Source organism: Arvicanthis niloticus, chromosome 27 (assembly GCF_011762505.2).
Source record: "Arvicanthis niloticus isolate mArvNil1 chromosome 27, mArvNil1.pat.X, whole genome shotgun sequence".
NCBI lineage: Eukaryota > Metazoa > Chordata > Mammalia > Rodentia > Muridae > Arvicanthis > Arvicanthis niloticus.
In genome coordinates, this window is record NC_133435.1 from 29310550 (window position 1) to 29324925 (window position 14376).

At 39.2% G+C, this 14376-nt stretch overlaps 1 protein-coding gene across 2 annotated transcripts in view; it reads left to right on the forward strand.

Annotated features, from left to right (window-relative positions):
* Window positions 1-307: 307 nt before the first annotated feature.
* LOC143439617 (uncharacterized) overlaps window positions 308-14376 on the forward strand; it is a 59526-nt gene continuing 45457 nt past the window's right edge. The window contains exons 1-4 of one of the 2 annotated variants that reach the window (XM_076925944.1): window positions 308-787; window positions 9548-9662; window positions 9814-9987; window positions 11641-11747. In XM_076925944.1, the coding sequence (XP_076782059.1) occupies window positions 537-787; window positions 9548-9662; window positions 9814-9987; window positions 11641-11747 (647 nt within the window). In that variant the 5' untranslated portion in view covers window positions 308-536. Of the gene's footprint in view, window positions 788-997; window positions 1145-9547; window positions 9663-9813; window positions 9988-11640; window positions 11748-14376 lie in introns of those variants that run through there. The other variant, XM_076925945.1, reaches the window with a different exon arrangement.

Genomic DNA, 14376 nt, shown 5'->3' on the forward strand with positions numbered 1-14376 from the left:
TAAATCCCCATGGACAACAGTGGGGGCACAGTGGCTTTCTTTTTCCTTGGGAAGTAAGTCAAAGAAAGGGCAGCTTGACTGACAGGGTTTTAGGAAATTGCTCTTGAAGACTAAACCAGTGCTGGCTCTAGCAGGCTCCAGCAGTCCCCAGCAAATGTGTGGTTTCTCAGATCCAAGGCTAGACTGAGCTGGTAATCCAATTTCCCAGATCAGGCCATGAGCATAAACAGCAAGCATGCTGAGAACTCCTATCATAGTACTTTGATCCAGGCGTTCCAATTGGTCAGTGTGCTCATGCCTGTGTTCTGATGCGTTGCTTGGCAACAGTGGGAAGGACTTCAGTTAACAGTCCCTGTGCTGCCTGGACTCTACCCTGCTGAGCTTGCTTGTGGGTGCTTTGTCGTGGTGGTGGTGGTGACAAAACCCACTTGGCTTCCTTTTGATATATAACAGTGTGTTGGTTGAGGGTGGCCAACAACCAAGGTGGAGGGTCAGGGGTCAGGTGACTTCGGGTGGTTGGGTGGGGGAGCTACACCATGAAGAAGTTCTTTGGTAATGGGAACCGAAGGCATTCTTTCTCTGCCTCCCCCACCAGCCAGAGGGAGTCCTTCCTGGGCTCTGATGGGCAGTGCTGGGATGCTATTGCCCTCCACTCCTTCAAAAAGCTCAAAAGCTACAAAGCTTTTGGAAAGATCCACAAGGCTGCGAGCCGGGGTGCTGTTGCCACGATTCAGAGCAGACTCATGCTTGGAAAAAATGGGGTCAATGACCGAGACAGGAATGGCAGGTAACTGGGACTGGGAGTCAGGGCCAGGGCAGAGGTTGGGAGTCGAGTGGAGAAAGATGTGTCAGCTTTCCTAAGTAGCCCAGAAAACTAGGGAGGAGGGAACTGCCAATGCCTTCAGTTCTGGTGACTAGTATGTTGACCTTTGTCATTAAGATGTCTTGGGAATCAAAGTGCTAATCTCTGAGTTTGGCAGTTATTCTACTGTTCCATGAATGCGGGGTGGGGGTGGGGGCGCTGCTGACCTAGAACCGTTCACCACTCAACTCCCTTGATTCTTGAATTTCTTTATGTTTTGATATCCAGCCTTCCTTTTTTATGTGATTGTGTGATGTACCTGTTTCTCTCCCAGGCTCTATGGTAGGTTGATATGTTCATGTCATAAAATTTCATTCCTTCAGTGCTCCAAAGTAACTCTCACTTAATGGTAATAACCACGCTTTCAGTTTGGCATCTGAGTTCACCTACGGGAAGTAGACAGAGAATCACGTATACGGGAAGTATATGTGAACTCCTGCAATGCTAACATTAATCTCTGGAGTCATTTTCAAAGGCTGTCTCTAGCTGATATCCAGGCTTCTGGAAACTATGGTCTTATCATGCAGCCCAGGGCAGAAATTCAGGACCACATGGTTTATCTTTTGGAATGCTTAGCTCTCCTTGGTCAGCGGAGAGCCACACATGCTGCGTCCCCTTCACTCTTTGATATTTTTTGTGTTTTTCATCATCTGCAAACTGTACAGTAGTTTTGGTTTTCCCTCAGCTCTTTCTTGTAAGGTGGGTTGTTACCTTCATTTTTCTCAATCTGTATATTCCAAAGAATTCATATCCAATATGTCATCCTTGTTAGATGGCACCTTAATTTTTTCTTTATCTGTAAATTCTGCCATAAACACATGGAGAAGTAGTATTATACATTTATTGGTAATAAAATATTTCTTGTAACAGGCAAGTTCATAACTATTTTTCACATAATAATTATTGTATACTATTTATACTTTATATTAATGTATTCTAAAAGCAGTTAATGCCTTTAGAAGTAAAGAATAGATCTTAACGCAAAACTGAAAGTTTATTATGCAATCATATTATTATATATGTACAGGTTTGTTACATATAAATAATTAGACATCATCATTTTAGTTGAAATTTTCTGAAAATAAGACATTGAATATGTTTATCTCAAATGCAGGTTTTCTTTCCATTTATACAAGTTTTCCTTCAAGAGGTTTAATGACTGCAGTCACAATATCAAGAAGGCAAAATGACTTCAAACTGCATATCTGTCTTAAATATGCTCATTAATTTTGGAAACCTTATAAAAAATTTTAAAGCTGAGATACATGAATCATGTATAGTGCTTCGCCTAGAATAGGAGGAAGACAAAAGTTTAGGTTAGAGATAAGTTGAAAAAAAAATCAGAGATACTCACGGAAAAACCAAAAGTGGCTTCCTGAAATCAGGAAATTATAAATATAGGCACAAGAGCATAAGTATGAGCTTTATAAAGTCATGTGCATTTGCATTTTTGGACAGGATGATCATTTACCTCTCATTATGCTTGGTAAACACCAAATGGTTATATACGTCCATATATGAATACCAGCAGTTTGAAAATCCAATTGGCATACTCTGTGACAACTTCATTCTTTCTTAGAGAGTCTGCATAATGCTCTCTATATTTTTCACTGGCCATTGTCTTATTTATATCTCTGGTACATTTTGTATTTTATCTTGAACATCAGGTATGCATCACAAAACTAAGGGTTATTTTACTATTTCCATGGCTTCATTTCTGTTAGATCAAACACCCTGCCAAAGCAACACACTGGAGAAAAGGCGGTATTTGGCTTACAGTTCTAGAATACAGTTCATCATAGTGGGGAAATCAGAGTCAGGATCTGGTCACACCACATCCACAGACAAGAAAGGAATGAAACAAAAGCAAACTGCTCATAGTTAGCTCTCATTACTCAGCCTGTGGAACATTGGTACCTGTAGTGTGTCCTTCTACAGTTAACAAGAAAGTACCCTATAGACATCCCCACAACAAACCTGATGTACAGAATTCCTCAGTTAAGGCTCTGGTTCTAGGTGAATGACCCATATTGTAACTATTTAAATGAAAACCTTTCCATGACTATGGGCCTTGAGTTGAAGATAATAAAATAGAGACTTAAAGATTAGCTAACATTTTTCTTCCAGGAAATACATAGGTACACCTGTACACACATACACACACACACACACACACACACACACAAACACACACACACACACACACACACACACACACACACATGCTCACATTCACATGCACATGCACAGGCACACACACAGGCACACACTCCTACACATATTAACACAAGAAACAGAAACACTTCCCCACATACATACATGTACATACACACACATATTGTACACATGCTCACACATACACCATACACACATTCACACACACTCACACATGAAAATGACAGCAGTCTAGAAAATAAAACCATTGGACATACAAATGCAAATGCAGAGGTTTTGCACTTAACTTCATGGACCCATTTGTTGAGACAATTTTCTCACATTAGGGGAAGAGAATGATTATTGACAGTGTTACTTTATACCTCCTACAGCTTGCTGATAAAATAACTATAAGTTCAATCTCACCCATTTCTTGATTTATGAGTTGTTAGTTATAAATAATAAAATCATTAATTAAATTAATCAGAATCCTCACGATTATTAAATATAAAACACTGAACTCCTCAACCTTATTTATTCTTTTTACACAGTAATTCACCAAATATACATTGATTCTCTATTATGTAGGCATCACATTTATTCTATGTCCTGTAAATGCCTCTCACCCTGTCCAGATTTTCTGCCCTGTGTAGAAAGTTTAGAGAAATAGGCCTCAAGTCTAATTGGACCTCTACCTCTTTCCTTTCAATTAACAATATTTCTGAAATTAGGAAATTATAAAGAGTAGCTATTTTGAAAAATTATAGCAATATCAAAATCTCCTATTCATTAATCATTGAAACCTCTCATTTCTGTACACTGTATACATTTAAGTAATGAATAAAATGATCTGTATTTTCTCATTTGAGTCCTGGTTTTGCTTTAGCTGAAGATTTATAAATCAAAAGTTATTTTTCAGATACAATTTGCTATTACCATATTCTCTTTACCTATAGCAAGACCGTGCCTCAAAGCAAAAATACCCAAGTATCTAAATACTGAGCAGTTTCATGGCAGAAACTGCTCTAAATGATTTGCATGTGTGTTGATTAATTCCTCTGTGACTTATGAGATGAGTGTATTTTGATCCCCATTTTATGACTGAGGGGTTTAGGTATCGAGATAATAATACAATGTCTAGCAACAGAGTTTAAGGCAAGCTTTGGGTCCAAATTGAGGTAAGTTTTAATTCAGAAAGGTTGCTTTGGCCAAGTGTGCTGGATCGTTTTAGGTCAACCTGACACAAGCTAAAGTCATCTGAGAGGAGGGAACCTAAACTAAAAAAAAAAAAGTCTCCATAAGACATGGCTGTAGGCAATCCTATATTGCAGTTTCTTAATTAGTGATGGATGGTGAAGACCCAAACCCATTGTGGGTGGTGCCATCCCTGTTCTTGTGGTTCTGGGTTCCATAAGAAAGATGAGGAACAAGCTAGTAAGCAACACTCCCATGACCTGCATGATCAGCTCTTGCCTGCAGGTTCCTGCCCTGTTTGACTTCCGGCCCTCACTGCTTTTGGAGATGAACTCTTATCTGGAACTGTGAGTGAAATATGCCAATTCACCCCCAGGTTGCTTTAGTCATGGTCTTTCATTCCAGCAAAGGAAATCATAACTAAGAAAATGTGGTACAATTATAGTGGGGGATTGCCATGATAGAGCTGACCATATTTTTTAGGAGGATGGCAGAATGATTTTGAAATATTGTTTAAGAAAAGCAACTGAGTGTTCAATGCTTGGTGAGCTGTTTTGTAGGGGCTTGGAAAATAAGAATGTTGAGGATAATGCAGTGAATGGAGGCTTGGCTTGGAAATCATCAGAGGGATGTTTAAAGTCTCTATCAGGGCCATCTCATGTTTCTCTCCCCTGGTGTCTTTGGTTATGTTGTTTTGTCACAGCAATGGAAACCTAAGACAGCTGGCATTCAGCTCCGTGGTGCCATCCTTGCCTCCTGTGCAGGAAGTATGTGCCATGTTTTTAACAGTGCAAGTAAAAAAAAAAAATCTCTGAATTGGTTGCCCTAACTTAAGGAATTGTGTGCTAAGAGCAGATATATATTGTTTCTACATCAAAAGAAAATTAATTACATGCTAATAATGTTTATAATTGCATGAATAATCGTGTGGTTTTGACATTGTTTTGTAAAAATTCTTTTTAAAAATATTTTATTTATTTACATTTCAGATGCAATCTCCTTTCTCCTTTTCCCCTCCCTAGAAAACTCCTACCCCATCCCCCCATCCTTTTTGCTTTTATAACATTTTAATTACATGCAAGTATTAAGGTCTGTTCTATGTTGAGAAACTAGCAATAAAATAGATGCAAATAATCAAGGAACAAAAAAGACAATAAATATAGTCAAAGAACCAGCATGGCAATAAACAAAGTTCTGTGAAGAACCCTGTGATCACTGTTTCTAAGTGCTTATCTGGATGACCACAGTATCTGAGCCTACTTTCCTGTACTAGCCCAAAGTCATTTTCATGTCTGAAGCCTACTTTCTTTTTTCCAGCCTAGTATTTAGATTCCTGCCTGAGATTACTTCTTTGTTGTAGCCTAAGATTTAGATTCCTGCCTGAAATTACTTCATTGCTCTAGTCTAATGTCAGTTCCCTGCCTGAAGCCCACTTCCTTGTCCTTGGCCAATGTCGTATTCATGCCAAGCAGCCCAATTTCTCTTTTTGATTCTCTGTTCCAAGTCAGGTTTTCCCATCAGGAGTATAGGTAAAGCAGAGGTGGGTCAGGAACATATGTCCAATACAGCTTCCCAGTCACCATTGTCAGGACACGCAGCAAGCTCACAGGTCAGCATCATTCTTTGTCTGGACATCAGTGTGTCCCACCCATCGCTCTAGCAGCCACCCTGATCCTTCAGCTTCCTGCAGAAAAAACACAAACATGTCCTGTTCCCCATATTAAATAGCTGATCAGGATCATGCCGTATGCCAGTAAGTGGATCCTTCCCTTTCACCTATGCATAAGTATACCTAGTTGTTGAGTGCCATAGACACTCAGCAAATAGTTCCTTAGCATCCAAATTTTTTGTAAAAAATTTAAAATAAAAAGATCATGATTTAAATAAAATTGTGGTGTAGGGTGATATACGTCCCCCTTTTTATTTTATGAAGATATTGTTTTAGAGTTCCATGACCCCCTTCCACAGTCTCTTGTTTTTGACAATTATAAGGTATCCCAGTAGTATGGGTAATCTTAAATTGCTTCCAGAAGTCTCAGTTGCTTGACTATATAACCAGTTCCATTATCAGGTTTTTGTTGTTGTTGTTGTTTTTTCATTTTCTTTTTTTAATCATTGAATACTTTATTTATCTACATTTCAAATGTGAACCCCATTCACTCTGTCCCAGAATCTCCTTATCCCATTCTCCCTTCTCCTATTTTTATGAGGGTATTCCCCCTCCCATCCACACACTCCCACCTTGAAACCCTCGAACTCCCCCTCACTGGGGCATCCAGCCTTTAATAGACCAAGGACCTCCTCTCCCCCTGATGCCTGACAAGGCCATCCTTCACTATGTATACAGCTGGAGCCATGGGTCCTCCATGCGTGTTCCCATGCTAGCTGTTTAGACCCTGGGAGCCCTGGTTGGTTGGTATTGTTGCTCTCCCGATGGGGCTGCAAGCCCCTTCAACTCCTTCAGTCTTCTCTCTAACTTCTCCATTGGGGACCTTGTAATCAGTTCAATGGTTATATACTAGCATCTGCCTTTGTATCTGTCAGGCTCTGGCAGAGCCTCTCAGGAGACAGGTATATCAGGCCCCTGCAAGCATGCACTTCCTGACATCCACAACAGTGTTTGCATTTGTTGACTGCACCTGGGATGGATCCCCAGGTAGGGCACTATCTGAACAGTCTCTCTTCCAGTCTCTGCTCCACACATTATCTCCAAATTTTCTCCAGTGAGTATTTTGTTACTCCTCCTAAGAAGGACTGATGCACCCACACTTTGCTATTTCTTCTTCATGGGCTTCATGGGGTCTGTGAGTTATGTCTTGGGTATTGTAAGCTTTTGGTATCATGTCCCACTTATCAATCAGCGCATTACCATCTGTGTTCTTTTGTGACTGGGTTACCTCACTCAGGATGCTAATTTCTAGTTCCATCATTTTGCTAAGAGTTTCATAAATTAATTGTTTTAAATAGCTGAGTTATACTCCATTGTGTAAATGTATCACATTCTCTGTATCCATCCCTCTATTGAAGGACATCTGGGTTCTTTCCACCTTCTGGCTATTATAAATAAGGCTGCTATGAACATAGAGGAGCATGTGTGTTTGTTATTTGTTAGAGCATCTTTTGGGTATATACCCAGAAGTAGTATAGCTAGGACCTCAGAAAATACTATGTCTTCTTGTATCTGTTGAGGCCCGTTTCATGACCAATTTTGACCAATATCATGGTCAATTTTGGAGAAGGTACCATGAAGTTCTGAGAAAAGGATATATTCTTTTGTTTTTGTATGAAATGTTTTATAAATATCTGCTAAATCCATTTGGTTCATAACTTCTGTTAGTTTTATTGTGTCTCTGTTTAGTTTCTGGTTCCATGATCTCTCCATTGCTGAGAGTAGGGTATTAAAGTCTCCCACTATTATTTTTTGAGATGCAATGTGTACCTTGAGCTTTAGTAAACTTTCTTTTGTGAATGTGGGTGCCCTTGCATTTGGAGCATAGATGTTCAGAATTGAGATTTCATCTTGGTTGATCTTTGCTTTGATGAGTAGGTGTCCATGCTTATCTTTCTTGATAACTTTTGTTTGAAAGTCTGTTTTATTCCATATTAGAATGGCTACTCAGGCATGTTTCTTGGGACCATTTGCTTAGAAAATTGTTTTCCAGCCTTTTATTCTGAGATAGTTTCTATTTTTGTAACTCAGGTGCATTTCTTGTATGAAGCAAAATGTTAGATACTGTTGACATATCCAGTCCATTAGTCTATGGCTTTTTATTGGGGAATTGAGTCCATTGATGTTAAGGGATACTAAGGAAAAGCGATCGTTGCTTCCCGTTTTGTTGTTGTTGTTGTTAGAGGTGGAGTTTTATTTGTGTGGCTATCTTCTTTTGGGTTTGTTGGAAGAACATTACTTTTTTGCTTGTTCTAGGACATAATTTCCCTCCTTGTGTTGGAGGTTTCCCTCTATTATCCTTTGTAGGGTTGGATTTGTGGGAAGATATTGTGTAAATTTGGTTTTGTCATGGAATATCTTGGTTTATCCATCTATGTTGATTGAGAGTTTTGCTGAGCATAGTAGCCTGGCCTTGCATTTGTCTTCTCTTAGGGTCTGTATGACATCTGTCAAGAATCTTCTGGCTTTTATACTCTCTGGTGAGAAGTCTGGTGTAATTCTGATAGGTCTGCCTTTATAAGTTACTTGACCATTTTCCCTTATGGCTTTTAATATACTTTCTTTGTTTGTGCTATTGGTATTTTGATTGTTATGTGACAGGAGGGATTTCTTTTCTTGTCTAGTTTATTTGGAGTTTGGTAAGCTTATTTAATGTTCATAGGCATCTCTTTTTTAGGTTAAGGAAGTTTTCTTCTATAACTTTGTTGAAGATATTTACTGGCCCTTTTATTTGCGAATCGTCACTCTCACCTGTACCTATTAGCCTTAGGTTTGGTCTTCTTATTGTGGTTTCCTGGATGTTTTGGGTTAGGAGTTTTTGTACTTTGTATTTCCTTTAATCGTTGTGGCAAGGCTTTTTATGGTGTCTTCTGCATCTGAGATTCTGTCTTTTATGTCTTGTATTCTGTTGGTGATGCTTGCATCCATGACTCCTGATCTCTTTCCTAGGGTTTCTATCTCCTGGTAGTCTCCCTTTGTGATTTCTTTTTTGTTTCTACTTCCATTTTTATGTCCTAGATGGTTTTGTTCAATTCCTTCACCTGTTTGGTTGTGTTTTCTTGTAATTCTTTAAGGGATTTTTGTGTTTCCTCTTTAAGGGCTTGTACCTGTTTAACCTGTGTTCTTTTGTATTTCTTTCAGGGAGTTATTTAGATCCTTCTTAAAGTCTTCTATCATCATCCTGAGAAGTTACTTTATATCTGAATCTTGCTTTTCTGGTGTCATGGGATACTCAGGACTTGTTATGGTGGGACAACTAGGTTCTGATGATGACATGTAACCTTGATTTTTCTTACTTATGTTCTTGTACTTGCCTTTTGCCACCTGGTTATCTCTAATGCTACGTTCATTCACTATCTCTTACTGGAGAAGTCTATCCTATTATCTTGCTTGTGTCAGAACTTGTCAGAGTCCAGCTGTCTCTGTGATCCTGTGATCATGAGACCCTGGATAGCTCCTGGGAGTCAGGATACTTCTGGGATCCTAACATCCTGGTGTGCCCTGGCTTCTGAGATCCTGTGGTTCCTGGGTGTCTTAGAGCTCCTGGGAGTCCAGCTTCCTCTGGATTTTGGGAAATATGGTACAGAGCTGGTGTCATGTGACCTCTCTGGGCACGGGTGGAGACTGGAAGGGTTGTAAAAATTCTTAAAATGTCTTCATTTTCACAGAACAATGTTGCACTATGCCTGTGCACATGGCCATCCCGTTGTAGTTGACCTCCTAATACAGTGGAATTGTGACATTGATCTCCGTGACAGTGAAAACTGCACAGCATTAATTAAGGTAGACATCACCCAAGAGTTTTAGTGTGACACAGATTTGATGGGAATTTGGGGAATAAAATGATGTCAGCTAAATGCAAATGGTTAGTGAAATATGTGAAATTTTCATGTTTTTCATCTTTCCTATTTATTTCTTGATGTACTACCCATAGACTTCACAGTATGGGAATGGAGAATGCGCGTCAATTTTACTAGATCATGGTGCTTATCCAAATACCAAGGACAACCATGGGAACACTGCTCTGCACTATACTGTTTGGTATAACAACACCTCAATGGCTGACATACTCCTGGAACACCATGCTGACATCAGTATAAGGAACAAGGTACAGACCACACAGCTTTGATTTACAGATTATTTTCACTGCATGTGCTTTAAATTACTTATTTGCATGTGAAAACCATGATAGAACCTTTATAAGTATATTATTTGATGAGACTATGTTGTGTAATTTATAACAATCTTAAAAATGGTATTTTATTTTAATAGTTAAAGGTGGTTTTTAAAAACAATTTTCAGCTCTTATGCAATCCCATTCACTTTGCATATCTGTAAGCTGGATGAAGTTAATTATAGGAGCAGGTGCAAGCCTTATGATTATTGAAAAGAAAAATATCTTCTTGTTAAGCATTGTTCATTGAACTTGCTAGTAGCTAAGTTCCTATCTCTTTGTCTCTTTGTCTGTTTGTCTGTTTGTCTGTTTGTCTGCCTGTCTGCCTGTTTGCCTGTTTCTCTGTATATCCCTGGATTTCCGAGACTGAGTCTCTGCTTCCCAAATGCTGGGACTAAAGTCATGCATTATTCCACATGCAGTCAGTTAGTGGTTTTCATTGTTCTAAAATGACCACATAGACAGTTAGCAGACTTTGTATTGATAAACAGTTTCATTTTAACATCTGATTTATATTTTGCTTGGAAATAACCTTAAAATGCCTACAAATGTGTCCTCCTGACACACATTTGAGGGTGAAAAGGTCACCTGAGCTTGGCTTTTCTCTGGCATTACCATGGTATTAGAGTCATGTGATTGCTCCTTGCTAAACCAAAGCTCCTTGAGGATGGAGCCATCGTTTGTACCTTTAGTAACTAAAGAAACTGGCCTAAAAAATTTTTAAGTAAATTTTTGTATCTGAGACATTGAGAGTTCTTAAAGATAAAAGATTCACTGTCCTGTAGGTGGGAAAATGGCACAGATCCATTGTTCATAAGTTATCAGAGTACATTTGATGCCTGTATCATTTAGTTCACAACTTATGTCTCAGTGAGCCACTTGCATGTCTGCCATGGGTTCCTAATAACATAAGTAGAAACTAAAGAGTTGCTTCCATAGCCTGGTGGGAATGCAGTTGTTTCTGTAATGCTTTCAGTGAAGTTCTGTATGTTTGCCACAAAGTCACCATGTACGGAGGAGTATGCATGTCATGATATTTCTTCCATACTGGTCTTATTGTGCTCAGAATTATAACATTTTTTCTAACAGATGAACATAGTGTTCACATGAGGCATGGTATTCTGGTAAACTAAATATAGTTTGTAATATGAAGGATTAAACCCTCTCCCAGAGATGCAATTTAACTCATCACTCAAAGGAAATACTGGGAACATTTCCACTATGGTTTAATGTCTGGGGTATTAGAGGTATAAACGAGGGCTCCATCCTCAAGGAGCTTTGGTTTAGCAAGGAGCAATCACATGACTCACATACCATGGTAATGCCAGGGGAAAAGCCAAGCTCAGGTGACCTTTTCACACTCAAATGAGTGTCAGGAGGACAGGATTTGTAGGCAGCTCTCAGCAGGCAGGCAGAGGCTGTACAAAGGGAAGAGCAACAAGTATAAGAGCACTCTGGGGTAAGAAGGGCAAGACTGTGGCTCACTGACCCTCAGGAGAAGGGAGCTCCATCAAGTCTTCCACGGGATTGTCCATTATTTTGAGAGATATCAAGTTCTCAGAGTTATCAACTATTGTTTTTCCATAGGATAATTTTACGCCATATACTCTGGCTCGATTAAGAAACAACGAAAGCCTGGCAAAGTTTTTAGTAGACAAGAGAGACCAGATACTGAAAGCTGATGAACTGAAGAGGTAAAGTTGCTAATTCTGTTATTTTTCTGACTTTGTAGTATTCTATAATGGGTACAATCAGTCGTGTCTGAGGCAATAAATTGATATGAAGAACAAATCAATACATTATTTAGGATATCAACACATAGTATCAATAGATAGAGAAGCAATTATCAAAATTAAAAAGTGTATATACAGATTCAGCAGTAATTTCTCTATGGGACAAAGATTTTCATTCATAATCTGATTCAATTTGATGTTTATATTAGCTGAAGATTTGTATTTTTCTATTTTTTATTGGATATTATATTTACATTTCAGATTTTATCCCTTGGCCCCATTCCCCACCCCACCCAGGAACCCTTATTCCATCCCCCTTCTCCTGCTTCTATGAGGATATTGGCCCACCTACCCACCAACTCCCACTCCCCCTCTCGAATCCCCCACCCACATTCAGTGTTCAGCCTTCATGGGACCAAGGATCTCCTTTCCCACTTATGGCTGACAAGGCCATCCTCCCTTAGATATACAGAAGGAGTCATGTGTCCCTCCCTATGTGCTCCCAATCCGGTGGTTTGGACCCTGGGGAGCTCTGGTTGGTTGGTTTTGTTGGTCTCCTCATGGGGCCACAATCCCTTTTAGCCCCTTCAGTCTTCTCTCTAACTCCTCCATTGGGAACCCCTTGATCAGATCAATGGTTAGCTGTGAGCATCTGCATCTGAATATATCAGAATCTGTTAGACCTCTAAGGAGACAGCTATATCAGGCTCCTATCAGCATGCTTTTCCTGACATCCACATCAGTGTCTACCTTTGGTGACTGCACATGGGATGAATGTGCAGGTGGAATGGTCTCCAGACAGCCCCTCCTTCAGTTTCTGTCCCACACTTTGTGTCCATATTTGCTCCCTTGAGTATTTTGTTACTGCTTCTAAGTAGGACCAAGGTATCCACACTTGGTCTTCCTTCTTCATGAGCTTCATGTGTTCTGTGAGTTGAATCTGGCAATTTCAAGCTTTTTGGGCTAATATCCACTTATCAGAGAGTAAATACCATGTGTGTTCTTTTGTGATTGGGTTAGCTCACTCAAGATGATATTTTCTAGTTCCATCCATTTACCTAAGAATTTCTCAAAGTCATTGTTTTTAATAGCTGAGTAATATTCCATTGTGTAAATGTACCACATTTTTTGTATCCATTCCTCTTTTGAAGGACATCTGGGTTCTTTCCAGCTTCTGGCTGTTATAAATATGGCTGCTATAAACATAGTGGAGCATATATGTCTTTGTTATATGTTGGAGCATCTTCTGGGTATATTCCCAGGAGTGGTATAGCTGGATCCTCTGGTAATATGTCCAATTTTCCGAGGAACTGCCAGACTGATTTCCAGAGTGGTTGTACCAGCTTGCAATCCCACCAACAGTGGAGGAGTGTTCCTGTTTCTCCACATCATCTCCAGCATCTACTATCACCTGAGTTTTAGATCTTATCCACTCTGACTGGTGTGAGGTGGTATCTCAGGGTTGTTTTGATTTGCATTTCACTGATGATTAAGGATGTTGAACATTTCTTAAGGTGCTTCTTGGCCATTTGAATTTCCTCAGTTGAGAATTCTTTGTTTACCCCAATTTTTAAATAGGGTTATTTGGTTGTCTGGAGTCTAATTTCTTGAGTTCTTTGTATATATTGGATATTAGCCATCTATTGGATGTAGGATTGGTAATATGTTTTTCCCAATCTGTTGGTTGCTGTTTTGTCCTGTTGACAATGTCCTTTGCCTTACAGAAACTTTGCGATTTTATGAAGTCCCATTTGTCAATTCTTAATCTTAGAGCATAAGCCATTGGTGTTTTCTTTAGGAACTTTTCCCCTGTGCCTAGGTATTCGAAGGTCTTCCCACCTTCTATTCTATTAGTTTCAGTGTATCTGGTTTTATGTGAAGGTCCTTTTTCCACTTGGACTTGAACTTTGTATAAGGGGATAAGAATGGATCAATTTGTATTCTTTTACATGCTGACCTCCAGTTGAACTAGCACCATTTGTTGAAAATGCTGTCCTCTTTCCACTGGATGGTTTTAGCTCCTTTGTTAAAGATCAAGTGACCATAGGTATGTGGGTTCATTTCTGGATCTTCAATTCTATTCCACTGATCATCTGCCTGTCTCTGTACCAATGCCATGCAGTTTTATCACTATTGCTCTATAGTAGAGTTTGAAGTCAAGGATGGTGATTCCCTCAGAAGTTCTTTTATTGTTGAGAATAGTTTTTGCTGTCCTGGTTTATTTGTTATTCCAAATGAATTTGCAAATTGCTCTTTCTATCTCTATGAAGAATTGATTTGGAATTTTGATGGGGATTGCATTGAATCTGTAGATTGCTTTTGGCAAGATGGCCATTTTTACTAAATTAATCCTGCCAATCCTGGATGGGAGATCTTTCCATTTTCTGAGATCTTCTTCGATTTCATTCTTCAGAGACTTGAGGTTCTTTTCATACAGATTTTTCACTTGCTTGGTTAAATTCACTCCTAGATATTTTATGTTATTTGTAACTGTTGTGAAGGGTATCATTTTCCTAATTTCTTTCACAGCCTTTTTATCCCTGAGTAGAGGAAGGCTACTGATTTGTTTGAGTTGATTTTATATCCCAGC